The following is a 19,877-nucleotide window of genomic DNA, read 5'->3' on the forward strand; positions in this document are numbered from 1 at the left end:
GTGGACCAGTGTGCGCCGGATGTGACTCTAGTTTGCATAGTGACCTACGAAGTGCAGATTTCCTTCCTTTCTGTCTTTTCTTTCTCCTTTTTTATTTATTTATCTATGTATTTGTTTAAACCCTCCAGGCCAGGACATTGCGTGTGTCCACCCGTTACAAAGGGGCTGGCCGCTACTACATCATCATCATCATCATGTTCGTCTGCTACTCGGTGGGTGGCTGGGCGGCGTTTATTTATTTTCAATGAAGTTTTTACTCACTCAATCGAATGTGTGCGCCTGCTCTTCTGCTGTGGCGGACTGCTAGCATATATGTGACAATTTCTTGCGAATACAACAGCTAGTATGTCAAAATTGTGTAAGTGTACTCATTGTAGTACGTGCTATATGTAATACCGTGTAAAATAGTACTCTTGGTTTACCATTATGCGGAAATTTCGCGCCACTCCACATAAGAGAGAGAAAAAAAAAACTGATCGAGTGGTTGTTTACGTGTTTGTTCGCGGTTCGCCAAATATGCATAGCAAAGCTTTTATAAAACTGAAAACTGATGATAGATCCCTTGCTTTCTTCTGACTTACATGGTGGCACACAGCAGTATACCATAATAGAATCGTTTACGTTATCCCATCTGTAATTCACTCATGAAAGCTGCATGTAGCCAAAGCTGAAGTTACATGTCTTCTGCAGCGTCTGCAGATTCTCGCTGTCTGTGTGTAGTCTGCGTATACATATCGATCGTCTGCGTGACTCTTTTAAATTTCCTCATTCAAATCAATATATTGTTTTTTATTATTGTATTTCATTATTACTCCATTGCACTATATTTTATCCTATGGATCTTCTTGTCATCACATTTTGTTCCCCTACTGCGAAGGCAATGGAAGGAAAAGTTATCGTCTACAGGCTGCACTCGTTGTTTTCCTTTCTTTCACTACTCTTCCTGCTCTATCTCGTGGTTGAAATGAGAAGCAATCATTCGCAAATTTTATTTTCTTTTTTATTTGCGTGAATTTAGGCATTTACAAAGAATGTAAACGCTTTGTGGCTGCCGAAATAGCGGCACAGCGCTGGAATAGATCACAGAAGCAGACGACAGCGAACAGGTTATAGCTAGCGCCACTCTGCTCGTACGTTCTATCCCTAACGGCAAAAGTGGTGAACTAGACCAGGCGTGCTGGAGCAGGGAGATCTGTGCAGGTCTGGTGTTCAGTAGGTCGTAGATCAGTGGTCAGTAGATCAGTGGTCGTGCTTTATGCACCCCCCTGCCGACTCCCATGCCCCAGTGTGCAAAGCATATAGTTTCTCACTATATATAGTGAGAAACTCTATGGTGCGAAGTATCAACTGGGACTCTACGCAATTTGGTTTTCTTTTAACAGCGGAGCTGCTTAAGCTTGGCAAAATTCCGGTGTGCAACGCTAATACTGGTTGAGCGAGGAGCTACGCCATGTGCGCGCGAGAGAGGAGCCTGGTCATTGACGTCATAGCTGCGCCGAGCACGTGTTCAGCTCAGTCATGTGACCGCGCAAATGAAAGCGTGCGCCCGGGCATTTCTCCGCTCTACCGAGATATGGCTCGACCTAAGCGTACCTTGACGCCGGAAGAAGAGGCTGTCCGACGAGAGAAGTGCCTTCAAGCTACGCGGGAAAGGAATCGCCGTCTTCGTGCCGATCCAGCCTACCTCGCCAACAAAGCCGCCGATATGCGACGTCGCCGAGCCGATCCGGAATACCGAGAACGCGAGAACCAAGCCAAGCGTCAACGCCGCGAAAGCGACCCCGTCTTCCGACTTTTCGATAACTTCCAACGGCGTGAAAGGAGACCCGTGACTGGTGACGGCAGAAGATTTGCCCGTGAGTTCTTGAATACCGAGTTTGGCCATAGGTGTCGAGTTTGCAATAACATGTGGTTAGACTCGAATTTGGCTACGATAAGCTCTGTGAGCATAGCCTTGCCCCAGAAAAGCCCAGCCTTGTCATGGGCCGTATTCTGAAACGTTCCACTTCGGCGAAATTTCTTTTTTCGCTTTCAGGCGCGCGCTGATTGGCTGGTTGAGCAAAATTGAATGACGTCAGGCTCAACCAGCCAATCAACTCATCTAATTTTGCTAAAACAGCCAATCATCGCGCGCCTGAAAAGCGAAAAAGAAATTTCGCCAAGTGGAACGTTTCAGAATACGGCCCCATGATAGCCTAGTCATTGACCCTTTTCGCGGAGCAGTTTGCTTTAGAGAAACGAGATGGCGCTCACGGCGGCGCGCCATACCTCTCCTCAGCGACCGCGCACGAATACGAAACCATTACCGCTTCTACCTTCCTTTTGTGCGATCAGCTGTCGGAAATGCAACTGAGTTTTCGCTAACACACTGTGCTACAATCATGCTAGATTGAATCATGTGGATTGAAGACGTGTGCAATAGTTGGCTGCAAAAATAGTGACTGGCATGTTAAGGAACAGAATGAATCTGCGTGGCCAAGTTCGCAGACCGCTGCTGCAACTGTCCGAACGTGTTACCGGCACTTCGTGATGTACGTACGGCTTTCCTCTAGGATACAGAAATTTGCTCACCCGCCAGCTTTGTATCGCTAACCTTCAAAGAAAGGGCTTCATCCCCAGAACGTCGGCAAGAGTGAGTACCACTCGTTAAACAATGGCAAAGGGAGTAGCGCCGCTTCCTGTCATAGTAAGTTTCGCGCACGTTATCTATACACATCTGCCCCAAATGGCAGGAAAACTTACGCCCACTCTATCGCCGACGTATCAAGAATAAGTGAATGAGCGCACACTTGAATATGTGCACACTGTATACGCACAATAAATGACGGACTACACCGATGGCGCACAAATGGTCGAAGCTGAATGTTTCGTGACGGTCCACAAGAGTAAGCGAGTTACTAGCTGTAATATACATTTGCTACAAGGTACAAAACAGCTATGTTTCAAGCCTTGTGCGCAGCAAGAACAAATCTATTGGAACTGAGCACACCCGCGAGCGATTAGGCTGAAAATAATCAGGTAGTGGTCGCACCGAGGAACTTCACTGAGTCAGAAACTGACTAGCCGCTGCTTCAAAGTATTTGCCAAATAAAGTACAAAGAGCAAAACACACTAATCCTGATTGTTTGGATAGCTTGGATTACATATTTAGCCCCGCTTTTAGAACAAGCACCATATAAGCTGCTTGCGCCGTTTGGGCATAGCTTAATCAGCCCCGAAAGCGCTTTTGCATGTTCTCTTAAGCGGTGATCAAAGCTTCGTGTCGTCCACCTAGTCACCGTCTACGATATCTCCGAAAACAGATTTTCTAAGCTGCGTCGGTGTCATACACTTCCATTGTAAACAAGGAGGCAGTTGAGGCAAGCAATGGATGCGTCACCACGTGATCAAACATGGCAGCGCCCACGGGATCGCTGCGAAAAGGGTCCATAGTGCCTAGAATACACTAGCTAATGTGCCGAAGGCGTGCGCTTCCGTGGTCACCGTGGTGATGCCTTCCCCCAGCAGCCGCGCGGCGACGCTGTCAATCGTGAAGGTGTAGGGTGCCTCGATGTAAGGCGGCGCTGACATGGAGGCTGAAGACGCATGTGCTTGCTGCGGTAAAGCTAGTGAAACGATGGAACATGTTTTATTGGAATGTAAAGAAACCTATCCAGCTGCCAGTCTAGGCTCCTCTGACCTTGAAGCTCTTGGGTTTAGGGATAGCAGGGGGAAAGTAAACATGTCGCTATAGAGATTAGTAAAAGGCGGTTGGAGGTTTGCTGGCAGAAAAGTAAGGAGACAACAAACAATGGAGACGTACAGAAACAGTTCCCAGTAATGGTTCAAAATGTTTGATGCTTGGAATTCTTTGTATTTGTGTGTTTTCTCAAAAATGAAGGTAGGACATTAGGCAAAATAATAAGAGCTTAGTGGCGCAACCTACCATCCCGTTTCAAAGCGGATGCTCATAGCATCCATCCTAAGAAGGTGTAAAGCCTCTCAATCTACGAAAGTGCAACCGTGCGCATTCGCAGCATAGACCTGCGTTGGTAGTACAGATGGCCACGAAACCCGTCTTTCTCCTTGCCTTGACAGCCCTTCGTCTAAAAGCTTTACTATCCTAGCCTGTTGTGACGAGGCCGACGAAACTTTGAACACCTACCACCACCGGGCTAGCAGGCCAATGTTTATTATTTTGTCTCTCGTTAAATCAGATTGAATTTAGAACATCCAACGAAAGACACCACTTGAAGCAAACAGTTCTACTGAGTGAACTCAATAAACAGCTGTATCCTGGCGACCATACTTAACGGCCAGTAAAGAAAAATGATCCAGGTTGGCTCTATTGCAGTAGCTGTTATTTTATTTATTTATTTTTATTTATATAATATTGCAGGCCCAAATGGGGGCCCAAGCAGGAGAGGCAGAATACATAAATATGTACATATACACGTATACAAACATACACACATGAAAAAGAAATACAAAAGCAATACAACATATGCAATGATCAGAAAAAAAAAAATGAAAGCGACGACCAAATAAGATTAATAGAAGGTACACTGAAGGAATACAACTTGACAAACATTAGAACAGTTTCACACGGAGTTTAAGGCATAGGAATAAAGGCAGTACGCATATATGAGCACTTGCAACCATTCTCGCGAGAGGGGAAAAAAAAAATCAACAAGTACGAGAAGTTGATGAACGAGCGACCATTGCAAAATACTGAAAATAATAGAATAAGGAAGATGGGTGGAATGTATCAAACAAAATTCACGTGTAAAAAAAAGAAAAAGAAGACAGTAACAAGACTTGCCGACATCGCAATACCGTTAACATCAAAGACGCATGCATTCGATAGAATCGGTGCTTATCAATTGTGATAATGGCAGGCTGTTCCAATCTGTTACAGTGTGTGGGAAGAAGGAAAACTTAGAGGTTAGTTCGGCCGTTATAAGGTGCTAAAGAATCGGCGTGATGATGCCGTGTTCGATGCGCTGTAAGTGGTTTAACATAAGCCTGTGAATGGAAGGACAAACAGTTGTTTTTAAGCTAAAAAAGAAATTTCAGTCTTTGTATTTTCCTACGTAGCTGTAGCGTTTGGATATTATGTTGATTCATTAGGCTAGTAGGAGAGTCACTTAGTCTATATTTAGAAAAAATAAACCTGACAGCTTTACGTTGGATCATCTCTAAAGCGTTAATGTTAATTTTCTTATAGGGATCCCACACAATGCATGCATATTCAAGTTTCGGTCGGATGAGTGAAGTGTAAGCCAGTAATCTAGTACCAGAGGGAGCGTGCTTTATTTTGTGCCTGAGGAGACAAAGTTTCCTGAAAGAAGGGCTACATACGTTAGAAATGTGGCTATTCCAGCTGAGGTCACTGGATATTGTTATTCCAAGATATTTATATTGGCTGACTTTGGTCAGCAGTTCAGAGCCGAGGTTATAGACAAACATTTTTTTTTTGTTATGGACATGTAAACAGTTTTTTCTCTGTTCAATTCCATGGCCCAACGACTGCACCAGGAAAGAATGTTTTGAAAGTCAGAGTTAAGCATTAATTGATCTTCATGGCTAGTAACCTCGTTAAACAACACACAGTCGTCAGCAAATAGTCTAACTTGAACAGGATGAGAAATTTCGCTTGTGATGTCATTTATGTATATTAGAAATAGTAAAGGTCCTAGCACACTACCTTGAGGTACTCCAGAGGTTACTGAAAGTTCATTAGAAGAGTAATTATCAATTGAAACAAACTGCTTGTGATTAGACAGATAAGCCGCCACCCAGTTAATAATATAGGCTGGAAGGTCTATCGACTGTAGTTTTTCTATAAGTTTAATGTGAGGAACAAGGTGAAATGCTTTCTTAAAGTCTAAAAATATTACGTCAGTTTGGCTTGACTTGTCAAGGGCACTTGCAAAGTAGTGAATAATTGAATAATTGTGGTTAATAATTGTGGTTAATTGTGTCACAGTAGAGAAACCCTTCCGGAAACCATGCTGGTGAAGAGAAAGTACGTTGTTGTCAGTTAGGAATTTGGTTATTTCATTAGCTATAATATGTTCGATTAACTTGCAACATGATGAAGTTACTGATATCGGACTATAACTGGTTACTAGGGTTTTGTTGCCTTTTTTTGGTATGGGAACGACACGTGCAGTTAGCCAGTCTGTAGGAAGATTAGCCGAAGATAATGAGGAACAAAAGATAACAAGAAAAGTAGCTAACGCTTCAGCGTACCTGCACAGAAAAGTGTTCGGTATGTTGTCTGGTCCTGGAGATGATTTAGCTTTGAGGTTCAGCAACATCGACACTACACCCGGGTGCGAAACAGTATCAGAGGTCGAGTTACATTGCATGCAGTTAAGGTTTATACCACCATCGAAATTTGAAAAAACACTGAAAATAATTATTGAAGTGCTCCGCGATACGCTGTTTTTCGACGACATGGCCCTCATGAACAATATGATCAATTGACTTGGTTTTTGTGCTTAGAAAAGTCCAAAATATTTTGGGGTGCCGTTCGAATGAAATTTGGCAATATATGGTGAAAATACCAGCGCTTCGCTTGCTGTACTTCTTGGTTTAGTTTATTTTGGATTTTGTGAATTGAAACACATGAGGCACATCATCATCTTAAGCGCTTAACTTTTCTTTTAAGGTGCAAGATCTCTCTCGTTATCCAGGGAGTAGTCTTGGAAGTTTTTTTGGTTTTATTGGGAATAAAGTTGCTAAGGCAGCGAGTGATAATTTCTTTAAATTTATCCCGAAGCACAGTAGCGTTGTTACAGTGAAAGTTATCAAGGCATTGTTCAAGATAATCCAAGACACTTTTGTCTCTGGCACGAGAAAAATCTTTTAACAGTGGTTGTTCTACATTTTGCAGTATTAAGCACTTCCAAAGAACAAGAAAAATGTACCAGATATGATAAAAAATTCCAGGTTCAACAAACACAAAAAAGTTTTCTAATGAACGACTTAAGAAAACGAGGTCAAGTATTGTTGCTGATGTACCATAGGTGCGCGTTCGCTGTTTTACAACCTGTTGTAGATTGTGAGACAGAATGATGTCATGCAAGTAACCCAAGTGTGAATTATTCCCGATGCAGAAAATCCCGTTCTCCCAATCAATATCTAGTAGGTTAAACTCGCCTACAAGTATCACTTTATCGCTTGTGAATGATACCGTGTGTTCAAAAAGGTCACGAAAGAATTCTGGGGGCGAGTCAGGTGCTCGATAAACTGCAAATAGCAAAAATGATTTATCCCAGCAAATGAGCTTTATTGTAACAGATTCCAAGTTATCAGCCTGACATAACAGAGTAGCGGATATAGTTTTTTTACCAAAACTGCCACCCCGCCCCCTCTAGTACACCTGTCACAGCGATACGCTCGATAAGATGGGGGAAACACAACAGCATCTTCAATATTGTCATGCAACCATGTTTCTGTTATCACAACTACATGGGGATTGTAACCCATGATAGTTGCCTCAAGGCTTTCTGATTTATTAACGACAGTGCGGGCGTTGATGTTTAAAATTCTCAGTTCTTTAGCACCAGGGGAAGTGTCAGCGGAGGCAAGTCAAGCATTTTTCGAAGTGCTTTCATGGTCGTCAATTTTTATCCTCAAGTTCTTACTGTCATCCCATGTGAATAGTTCATTGTTAACACTCATCTTATCATTAATTAAGCGAACTTTCCTGCCTTGTTCTCTTTCACTTTTAGCACTATCCCACAAGAGTTTTCGTTTCCTTAGTGTGCTGCGCGAGTAATCGTTTTGAATCTATATTCAACTACCCTTTAATTTGTACGAACTTTAAAGACAAGCTGTTTTTCGGTAAAATCCTGGAAGTAAATGATGACTGGTCTCTTGTTACCTTTGTTACCAAGACGATGAATTCTGCCGACAGATTTGCAAGGAACAGCAAGGTTTGCAGAAAACACCTCGTCAAGAACTTTATTTTTAAGAATAGGTTCAGTTTCGCCGACATCCTCCGGAATGCCAAAGACTACCAGATTGGATCGCCTGCTCCTATCCTCCAGATCAGTCAACTTCGCCTCCAGTGATCTTACTGTATGCTCAAGGTCATCTACACGTGAGGCTCGTTTTTATAATTCAATGAATCTAGCTCCCCAATCAGCTATAATATTTTCCACCTTATTCTGTTGCTCCCGGAGCACAGTCATGTCCGGTGCCAACTTATTCTGACCAGACAGCAACTCTTTCAGCATGTCTTCGATAGAGGCCTCGCTGCTGTCAGTGGGGCCGGGATTTAACTCGATGTCGCCGCACATCAGCAGCAAGCATACGCTGTACACATAATTGACAATAGAAGCACACCGTAGGGGGCACGGCATGACCAAAAGACCGCGACAATCACTTCTAATCATGCTATAGCAGTTACTAACCTGCACAAGGTAGCAGAACGGTTTAAGCCACATGCTCGTCGATGGTCCGCCGTGCCCACCACACGATAAACTACGATAACTACACCACACAATAAAATTTATATAAGACTAGCTGAACGCTGTATAGAACAACTTTGATGGGGTCTATAGTCGGGTACAACTTTAGAAGACAGGAGAGGCCCCACCCAGATGACCGAAGCACAGCAGCCAATTGCCTCTGTGACCAAAGAAATAATCTCGCTCAAAAAATTGAGACTGCTTCTAAAACGCATATTTCTCGGTATAAATAAGATTTGTGTATATTGACGAGTGGTTTGGTAAAACTATCATGATGGAAGTGCTACAGCACATGCCGGATTGCGAGAGAAAAATAACTCCGTGCCTTCTACAATGCTCTGCGTCGTCTGCTACGGAGCAAGATTGATCTTCTTTGTTTTTTTTTTTACGGTTGCGAACCTGCAATCTCGTGAGTTTGCGCACAGCATTCTGTGCCAGTTTTCCGCCATAGAGCTCAGTGAGGTGACATCGGAACGCGATCCTTTGTTGCCGAACGAGCCTTGTGTCGCCTCGATGACCACACCACCAAAGAGCCTCGGCAAGAACAAGAGTGGCCACATCCTGAACAGCGATTCGTGCAACATGGGGACGTATTCTGAAACGCTCCACTTCGGCGATAGTTCGCCTAGGCGACAATTTCGTCTGCAGGCATGCGCTGATTGGCTGTTTTAGCAAAATTGGATGAGCTGATTGGCTGGTTGAGCATGACGTCATTGAATTTTGCTCAACCAGCCAATGAGTGCGCACCTGAAGACGAAATATCGCCGAAGTGGAACGTTTCAGAATACGTCCCATGATCTTACACTGCTACACGTTTTGGCGTAACAGGGAGCCTGAACGCAGCGTGGAGGACACGAGCAAGTTTGTCGCCGACATGCTCAGTGTCAGCGAAAGGACTGTGAGTGAGTGAGTACAAACTTTATTTAGGTCCTGAGGAGAAAGAATTAAAGCGGGGCCGGAGGCCCCGCCAATCTCTCCGGTGGCTCCACCCAGGTCGGGGCCGGTAGACATAGTCCTTCGGCGACGGCCCGGGCCCTCTGGACAGCCTTGAGCTGAGCGATGAGCTCTGTACTTCTGAGCGCTGAGTTCCAGGAGGACTGGTCAGGAAAGTCCGTGCCCGCGTTGGCAGGGCACAGCCAGAGCATGTGTTCGAAGTTGTTGTATTCGTGGCCGCAGTGTGGGCATGCAGTAGGAAAGTCTGGATTGATCCTGCTTAGTGTTGTTGGTGTGATGTATGTCCTAGTCTGCAACTGTCTGTAAGTGACTGTGTTCAGGGTGAGGGAGGAAGTTAAAGCTTCGCATTTTTCGGGTGGCAAACTGACGACGTCCTCGCGAAAGCGCCCACGCAATGCAGAGAAGAGAAGACGCAGTGCAAAGTTTGACAGCTTCACGTTGTGTGCGCTGAGGTCATGTGTACGTGATTTGTTTCGCCGCAACGAGATACCGGTGGTCGAGAAGACAACTACCGAGCTCTCGGAGCGTATGGAACTCCCATCACTAAGGCGGTGTGCTGTGTGTTGCCTGCTTGCCGAGATCGGCTTCAACCACGAAAAGAGAAGCCGCAACTCGCTGCTTATCGACCGGGATGACATCACCGATTGGTGGAATCGATACCTCCGTGACGTGGAGTGCTACTGGGCGGAAGGCCGAAAGATCTTCAACCTGGATGAGACATGGGTGACGGCGGGACACACTCGGTCGATCATGTTGACAGACACCGTGGTGCAGAAGCATGGACGCCTGTTCGCTTGAGCAAGTGGCCTGACGACGGTTCTAAAACAACCTTCTGGGAAAGGTCAGCGCCTGATCGTGACACACATCGGCAGCGAGGATGGCTTCGTCGACGGCTGCTTGGATGTATTCCGAGGCCAAAAGACAGGCGACTACCACGAGGAAATGGACGGCAATCGCTTTGAGGGCTGGTTCAATGACGTGCTGCAGAAGTTGCCAGCTGGTAGTGTCATTGTTTTAGACAATGCACCTTACCATAGCCGGCGTGTGTGTATCAGTCATAATTTTATATTAGTACTGAGGCTGACATTGAGGAAATGAACACTGCTCCCCAACACCTGACTGTTAATAATCCAATGACATTCGCTCAAGCAGGGCGTGTTAGTCACTGATTGTTAGCATTGGTGGAAAGCAATCAATCGATGGTGCTACACAACACTCGAACGACGCTGCTAGACGCTCATCTTATCACACTGCTGCCAACGATAGATTGTTTGCGCGCTGAGCTGGCCGCAACTAATCTTTGCGTTGGAGGTTTCTTTCGCAAATCTTTTCTGTTGAGAAACTTGTACGTTGGTTTCATCTGCACACGCTTTTCTCATTTATCCTGATAATGGTTTTGCTCCATCACTTCGCCACCTCCGACGAGAAACGCAGGGGCACAGTACACAAACACACCCGCTGCTCACAGTAGGTACCAGACTTTGGCAAACTCTCTTCGTCGTAACTTCATTTCCACGCCAAGTGCAGTGCCACCGATGTTCACTGTAATCTTTTTTCGTCAGCTCACGGCTCAGAACAAACACACGGGGCACAAATTGTGCATCGTAAGCTCGCAATAATATTTCCGGCATGACAGACCCCCACAAATAATTCGAATTCACTCTGACGAAGGGAGACGCACACAGCTGACGCGACTCGGCCCAGTTCGAAGCGAGGGTGGCCATGTTAGGCATGTTCTCCGTCGGCGGGGTCACCGGCCATCCGGCTCATGACGTCACCTGAAGTGCGCGCCTATTGGTGGAGGCTCGTGTGCATCCGCCTTTGAGGGGCAAATGCCGCTGCCTTCTTAAGTTGTACCCGACTATAGTTGGTGTGACATGTCTCGATACAAGTTGTGCTGTTTTATTTACACACACATGGCACGTAATCGCAAAGTCTGCATACATTTTGTGTTTACATGTTACTGTGTGCGTCAAATGAACAACACAACTTATACAATCAAGACATATATTTTGTGCAGGACTAATTCCTATTAGTTATGCAACAATTTCTTTTTCTCACATGCAGCTGGGCTTGGGTATCATTTCCGGAATATGATAAAATAAAGAAGTGTCCCTGTGTATGGTTCTAAAATTGATGGTTTGACAATATCTTCTCTGGCTGGGCAGTAAACTTATGTCAAAATAAAAATGTAACACACTGACCTAAACGATGTCATTTGAAAATTTTGCCAGCAGTTTGTCCTCATTGGCTGGCCTCGATCACATAACTAATGCTGACATATTTGCAAGAACTTGTGTTCAGAATATTCTCATGACAGCCAATAGGCACCCTTTATATTGTGATAGCAGCTGAATTCTCAGGTGCAATGCACTGTGGTCATGAACATGCTAATGAATGACAAGAGGTGAGGTTCGCCTCTTTCCATAATCTGGCAGCACAGCTGAAAATGGTTCAGTTAATGAGTGGAACCGTGGCCTGTGCACAATAAAGATAAATGAGACAGCCACTTAAAGCGTCCAGTATCCTACACCCACGAATGACTCGTAGCAGTACGCCTAGAGTTAGATGAAAGTGCACCGAAAAACACTTAATGGGCATACTTTGCAGGCACAAGTCAGTTTAAGGCACAGTTCGACACTGGTTGCCAGTAGAATCAACAAGAGGATAGAATCTACAGCACTTCCCAGGCAGATATATATGCTGGTACTAGTAATGATTTTTGATCGCCATACACTGAAGGCTCCTGCCAAAACAGACGACACAAACCACAGAAAGAACTAGGGTGGATTTACAAAGTAACGGCGAACTTTCCCTTAGCTCTCTCTGCCTGCATTAGTACCGTGACCATGGCTAGCCAGTGAGAAAGAACTGTCAGCAAAATTTCTTTCATGCGATCTGCAGGATGCTAGCAGAACATAATATGTCACTGCTATACCTTTGTTCAGTCTTACTTGTTTATTTTTACATGCATATTGCTTTTTGTCAGGAAACGTGAATTTGTACAGAATCAGAAGGAAGCATCCACTTCTTATCTATAATATATTCGTCTACCATGCCACTGGTGTCTTCACAGACTCTATGCTTGGTCACCAGCAAAAACCAAGCAGTTAGGATTATTGCATATGCAAGCCGCTTGCATCTCGAATTATAAAGCTATTTACTTCGTGCAATCTAGAAATTCCTGTTGGTCACATCACTGTCCACATGATAAAAATCAAGGCTGCCCAAAATTTGCATTCATGGCATTAGTGCTCAGGCGTGTTCACATTTCAGGACAGCGTGGTATGTCTTGACGTATGTAACTATTATGATGTTCCCTAAGTTCCCCTCACCGACAGAAGATATCTTCAAAAAAGCAGTAACAACTTTTGAAACAAACGGCACATCTACGAAGCAGAAAAGGCCGATGTGGATGTGATAGGGCTTCTCTATCGGGGTACTACATAAGAAAACACGATCGGCAACACTTATGCACACTTCACTTCTGAACATACGCACATCGCATAAAACGAGCACTTTTACGCCTAGTACCGCTGCGACACATATATATCCTGATTTGTATCTTGCGAGCACTTCGTAACCGCAACAACACAGCTCGAACGTCGCGGTCACCACGGCGCATCGCAGGCGGCAAAACGGCACACGAGGAATGACAGCGATAACGACGCAACAAAGCGTATCGCTACTGATCTTGTCATCACTTCTAAAGGTTGTAAATGACTGGCGCGTTCACCACTTCGCGGCAATGAACCGCATACACAGAACACATGCAACTTGTCGCGTACGCTGGGTGCGCCGATCGGACACTTTTCACTTCGCCACGCCCTGAACATGTGTCGTACTCGGAACGCACGTGTATGTGATGGTCTTCTCGTTTGCAGTGCACACGCGAATCACGGCGCAATAAATCACGAAGTTGACGGCTTGGAAATATTTCTTCCGACGCTCGCGTAAACACAACACACTTCCTGCGCTCCGTCTGTTTCTGTCGGCGATCGCACGCACTGATGAGGCCTGGAAGAGTACACCGGCTGGCTGCCTTCGACGACTATCTCCGTGGGGGCTGGGTGACCCACAAGAACGAGCAAAATAGACTGTTTCTGACGCGGCTGTAGCTTAGGCCTCGCGTCACCGCTTCACATGGACTACTAAGTGGTTCGTTGTGCGAAAGGAAGGTTAACGCTATCTCCTGCAGCCCTTGTGATGACGTACGACGCCGTCCTCCTCGTACCAGACATTGGAGATTGACAGCAGACGCGATCGGAACGAACGGGCGGATTGAGCGAGAAGGTCGCCCAGCTCCGCTGTTTCTTCAGACTTGGCTCCGCTAGTGTCAAGCTGGCCGCATTTTTTACAGCGGAGCTGTTAAGCTTTTCGTAAGTCCGTTTCGTGCCGACAGAAAACTCGGCCCAGCTGTGCGTAGGGCGGAGTTTTACCGCGGCATGCGTGCGCTTCGCCTTCCCTCTCTCCAGCCGAGGAGAAGCCGTGACGTCACTGATATGCTAGAAAGCTCCGAGCAGGCTCCGGCGCGCCGACGTGTCGTCTCACTCGTCTAGTGCACTAAACACGCGTGCACAGCTGCCATGGGGCGACCGAAGAAATTCAAGACTCCCGAGGAAGAAGCCGCCTACAAGGAAGCTCGGCGCGCGGCCCAGCGGGACTACGATCGACGAAGGAGAGCCGATCCTGCCCATCGCGCCGAGGCCGCCGCCGACAAACGCCGTCGCCGAGCTGAGGATCCCGAGTTTCGGGCCAGAGACAACGAACGCTGCCGACTGAATGCTCGGCGCCGCCGGGAATCGGTTCCGGGCCTGCGCGTCACCGAGAACTTCCAACGCCAAGCCCGCAAATCCATGGGAGGTGCGAACGGCCGGTTCCAGCGTGAATTCCGGCGCGACACTTAGTATGAGCATAGTTAAGCTATGCATAACCTACTAAACCAAAACCTAGCAATGCTTGGTATGAGCCAACATTACTAGAAACGTTGGCAGTTACTAGAGCCTAGCCAAGCCAAGGTGAACCTAGCCAAGCCATGTATAACCTCGCAAAACCTAGCAACACTTACCAAAAGCCGGAACCAGCTTCGTTGTGACCCAGCTTTGCACCACTAGTGCGAACTGTCCACATTTTTTTTTGTTTGTCTGCGTTAGATAAGCAGCTTTGTATTACGTCAAAGTCGCAATTGTTTCATGGTACTTCTTGAAGGTTGCAAATTATTACAATAAGCACAGTAAATATATGAAAAACGATGTTCGTCTACAGTGAACATGGCAAGGCCGAAGGTCGGTGAGTGATTGCCTTGCCACGTTAGGATGATAACTCATCGGTTTTCATACCATAATCCTGTGACAATTTTTTCCCCTCTAAACTATGTGCATACGTGTAATTGCGACTATGGCTTACTTTTTATATGTATGTACTTTGTGATCATTGTAATTCCTTTTTTTTTATCTTACTAGTTATTACATTGTACTTTGCTCACACATATTTCCCAGCTGTGATCAGAAACCAAACTGTGTTTCGATATACATCCCTTAACGCGATAACGTTAAGGGATGTATAGCGACACGGGGCCCTTAACGCGATAGCGTTAAGGGCCCCGTGTCACAGAAAGTCCGGCGTCGGAACCAGCGTGCGATGCGGGTGGCCAAGAAAATCATCCCCAACCCTGACCGCATAGGTCCTCCACGTGATGCAAGGCTTTGGTGAAGAAAAATTGAATTTCTCACAGTGAAATCCGTCAGGAAAATGGTAAAGTATGACTTTACCATTTGGCGTCGGATTCGCCATCAGATTGTTTACAAATCGGCATCGGATTGTAATTGGAATGTACGAGAAAACTTAATTCTGCTACGAGGAAACTTAACACAAACCCCTTTTCCATCATTTCTACCAGACCTACAGCCGTGCGTTGTGATGCGAACGGGTTCCCATAATGCTATCGCATTTTACTCTTGAAGACTAAGCTTAAGCGTCCTCCAAATTTTTATTATTTTTGCTCGCATCGCATTGGTAGTTGGGCAAAGAGTTCTTGCCAGTTTGTAGAGGTATATATGGCGTTTTACTGACTTTCTCGTCTGTTGTATAGTGCTTGAATTTGTTAGACAAAGGGGTTTACTTCGTACTTGACTTTATGACAGCCGTGCGCGATCCATAAAATCGATTTTGTGTGTTCCCTAGTGAAATGACATTTCTTTATTATTATAATTTTTTTCAAGTCGCACTAAAAGTAAGGTACACAGCCTCCCTCAGAAATTTGGCAACACACGCATTCGTGCCTGCATTCACAGTAACTTACGTACACTTTTTATATTTGCACGAGTCTTGCCAGTGAGTCCCCGTTTAAATTTTGTGCAATTCAACTCCTTTTGATACTAATACCACCTGGGTTATTGCCAGCGCTGGAATTCAGGTGGAAATTAAAAACATAAACTTTAGTTCACTTATTCTGTTGTGGGCCAGCTGGTCGTTCTGTTTTTTCGCACTCCAAGGCGAATTGCAGTCACAACTGCCGCTTCGCATGAGGAAAATGCGGGGTTTCAAGTTTTCTCCATAAAGCCCTTGGAAATAAACTTTATTTCTCCAGAGTCCAGTGTGCCTCCAAGTGGCAGCATTTGTCAACTCAGCATTGAGCTGATTTCGAGTAAATATACAAAATTGAGAGAAAGAGAGAGAGCAGGAGAGAAATCATGTTTATTTTATGAATCAAGCTTAGGAAAGGCATCCCTATTCCAAAATGCCTTGAGCTCGGGCTGCATTTTGGCCACTCGATCTGCTACTGAGCCAAGCCAAAGGCTACCACATGTGCGTTCTCGCATCTCAGTCTTCTTTTACTTTTTCTTGCGCTCTTGTAGCTGCTCCACCTAAGTTTTAATCATTTTTGACCTCGTTAGTACTCTCGGCACCTTGCTACAAATTTTGGAGTACCGTCTCCGAGAGTGACCGCCGTTCAGCCGAGTGGTCGCTTGGCTGCCACTAGGCCTACTCCCCTGCTACTCCATGGCTACCTGATTGCCCATCAACCTTGCCGCAGGCTAGGTTTTGCGGTCTGCGACCACCCAGCCTGTTCTCCTCTACCTCATGGCGTGCGATTTTGCTCTGCGGCGACATCAGCCCAAATCATGGACCGCCTGCTCGCCCTTTATGTCCTCGTTGTGAGCGTGTTGTGCACGATCATGTTGCTGTGCTACAGTGTGATGAGTGCGATAGGTGGTTGCACCGATTATGTGAAAGCGTTATGCTCGCTACGGGCCACTGCCTGTCTGCGTCGTGTAAACCGTGGTTTTGAACCCCATGCCAGCTTCCTCCTTTCCATAAGTCGCTTTTCCAAGAACCTCGACCACTACCCACTGCTTCACAGGCACGCCTTCCATCCCCTGCCTTGCCCCAGCATCCTGCACCTATGAGTCCTCTGCTGTGGTACTCAAATGCGCGCTCAATACGGAACAAGATACCTGAACTCCAAGCTACGATGGCCTCTATGCAACGATATTCGCACTGTGTGGGACATGTTTGGATGCATCAACTTATGCTGTACCAAAGTCGCTAACATGCAGCCGGCGTCACGAATTTGAATCATCTGCCTTGGAGGCCTTGTTTATTGAAATTTCTGTTAAAAGGTGGAAATACCTTGTTATTGTGCCTACTGTCCACCAAATACACGTGCCCAATCCTACACTCTTTTTCGCGATTCAATTGATCAAGTCGTCTCCCTGAGAAGCATGTTCCATAACGTATATATTCTTGGAGCTTTCAATGCCCAACTTGACTGGAGTGACCCACTCAGCCCCATCCCCCTGGACCCTGTCTCTGACTCATTTGTCGAAGCTGTGGAGTCCGCAGGCTTTATGCAACTCTGCACCAAACCTACATACCTCATACACAGGAAGCTCATCCTACCTTGACCTCTGCTTCACTCTCGACCCGTCGCTTGTGCTGGAATGCAGTACCACAGCTGCTCTAGCCACGTCTGACCACCGTGGTATCCGCCTTAATACACTTGCATTGCTCCTGAACTGTGGCCCTCATGCTCGCCTCGACCAGTCCTGCAGAAGCCTAGATTCTGACCACCGTCTTTGCCTTGCAGCTCTTGCACCGTGGGATATTGCACTGGCTGAAGCCAACGTCAACAACATGTATGACCTTTACACATACATCCCTGATGACGTCCCTGACATCTGACATCGTTCCCGCTAAGTGCTGTTGCTGTGAACACCACACACCATGGAATTACTGGCGACATTATAGCACTGTGCAAACGCAAGGATCAAATTTTTCGTAGTGCGAAGAAAAGCCACTCTCACAATGACCTCCAAGCTGCTAAATATTTACAGCGGGATGCAAAGAGGGAAATCCGCATCGCCCATCGACACTATGTCAAAGATATTGCCAGTAGAGCAGTGAAAGAGCCAAAGCTATTTTGGGCATACATAAATTCCCAACACAAGGAATCTCAATGTCCTTCCTTTCTTATCAATGAAGACACAATGCCCCCTCCAGCTGTTATCATTGAAGCATTCAGTCGCCATTTCTCTTCAGTGTGGACAAATTGCACAGCACTTTCTTCTACCAACTCCCCTCCTGCTGACAACCCTCCCATGCCTACCGAATCAGTTCCACGTGACACTCCTCCTCTACAAATCACAGTTGAAGATGTCTTAGACGCAGTCTCACCCATTAAAGCTTTCCAAAGTCCTGGTCCTGACGGTATCCAGCCCTTGATCTTCAAGCCCACGGCTCCAACTATGATGTATTTTCCTGTGCTCCATGTTCCAAAGAATCCTTGATTCGGGCATGTGCCCTGATGTGTGGAAGCTTGCTTACATCGCACCTGTGCATAAAGGCCATGGTGCACGTGCAGATCTCCTGTCATCATATCGTCCCATCGCCAATACCTCTATCGTGTGTTGCACCTTCGAGTGTGTCCTTAACGCGAACATTCATGCCTGCCTTGAGGCGCATGATCTTTTATCTCCAGCCCAACACGGTTTTCGCCGTAACCGCAGTTGAGAAACTGCCCTTGTTTCCCTGGTGCTCATAGCAAGTGCTCATCTTGATCAACGAACACCATGTGAGCTCATTCCGCTAGACCTGTCTCGAGCCTTTGACTGCCTACAACACCCTGCCCTACTTGGTAGCATTGAAGCAGAAGGTATCTCCGAAACAGTACTCTCCTGGACATCATCGTTCCTCGGTAACCGCACCCAACGTGTCGTCTATTGGGGTACAGTATCGTCTCGTACAGCTGTGCTCGCAGGTGTACCCCAAGGTAGTGCCCTGGGGCCAACACTATTCACAATATACCTTGACAGCATTATTCAGAACCTTACCTCCATACCATTTCTCTATGCTGATGACATAACGTTGCTGCAGCCCATTCACAAACTCTTTGACTATGTATCCCTTCAGGCTGACCTTGACACGTATCCTCAGTGGACTGTCCAACACCAACTTCCTGTCAACTCCGACAAATCTTGTGCAATGACAATTTCTGGACTGTGTCGCCCCCGTGAAGCCCCCGCACTAACCCTTGGCGGCTGTGAACTCAGACGTGTGATGTCAACTACTGTGCTTGGTGTGGAGCTTGATTCGCGATTGTCCTTTGCCATCCAGGTGCACCACACCGTAGCCAAGTCCCGCCGAATGCTGGCATTTGTTAAGAGCAGTACCATTGGCATGCTGCCCACTGCTTTCCGCGGCTGCTGTACACTTCCCTGGTGCTGCCCATCCTTGAATACTGCTCCCCCATCTGGCTACCCCAATCTGTGGCGCTTCAGGGCTGCCTTGCTAGTGTACAGCGTCGTGCCGCATATATCTTATATAGCCACAGTACACCAAGAAACCAGCACCTCTCCTACACACACGTCTCGACTGACACGCTGCATCGGTTAGCTTCCTGGCAACCTCTTGCATCTAGAGTTTAGGCTGCCACCGTTCACCTTCTGTGCAGACTTCTCGCTCTTGACCGGACATTGGTGGGCGCGCCGTGCCTGAACCATCGGACGCATTGCCTTGAGCCCCTTCTCACCCGAACGGATAGGCACGGTTCCTCTTGGATGCCGTGTGATGTTGCGTTGTGGCGACGGCTTCTACGAACTATTGCGAGGACGTTTCATCCCGAACTTGAAGATGTTGAGCCTATAATGAAGGCCGTGCAGTGATTGCTGTGACTCTGACCAATTCACCCCGATCCCCCTCTGCACGTTTAGTGCTCCCCCCACGGGTCCCAGGTTGGGCAGGCAAACCACTTTGGTATGGGCATTTCTGCCTTCTGCGACCCTGTATGCCTGGACTCGCCCTCTCTGAGTGCGAAAAAAAGTATTATTATTATTATTATCACCAGCCGAAGCTGATCCTCGAGGTTGGAGCTGGCAATATTTTGCCCTATTCTCGTAGAAAAACGCCTCCTGGTTGCCTAGCAACCAGGAGCAGCTGGGTATAACCGGACAGAGCTGCGCT

At 46.5% G+C, this 19,877-nt stretch overlaps 1 protein-coding gene across 6 annotated transcripts in view; it reads left to right on the forward strand.

Moving 5' to 3' along the window:
* The first annotated feature begins 1,326 nt into the window (after positions 1-1,326).
* The window catches only part of LOC119448984 (uncharacterized), a 34,563-nt gene continuing 16,012 nt past the window's right edge, over positions 1,327-19,877 (forward strand). For 3 of the 6 annotated variants that reach the window (XM_049666167.1, XM_049666168.1, XM_049666169.1), the window contains exon 1: positions 1,327-1,856. In XM_049666167.1, the coding sequence (XP_049522124.1) occupies positions 1,451-1,856 (406 nt within the window). In that variant the 5' untranslated portion in view covers positions 1,327-1,450. Of the gene's footprint in view, positions 1,857-13,946; positions 14,280-19,877 lie in introns of those variants that run through there. The other 3 variants (XM_049666172.1, XM_049666170.1, XM_049666171.1) reach the window with 3 other exon arrangements.

Source organism: Dermacentor silvarum, chromosome 4 (genome assembly GCF_013339745.2).
Source record: "Dermacentor silvarum isolate Dsil-2018 chromosome 4, BIME_Dsil_1.4, whole genome shotgun sequence".
NCBI classification, from domain to species: domain Eukaryota; kingdom Metazoa; phylum Arthropoda; class Arachnida; order Ixodida; family Ixodidae; genus Dermacentor; species Dermacentor silvarum.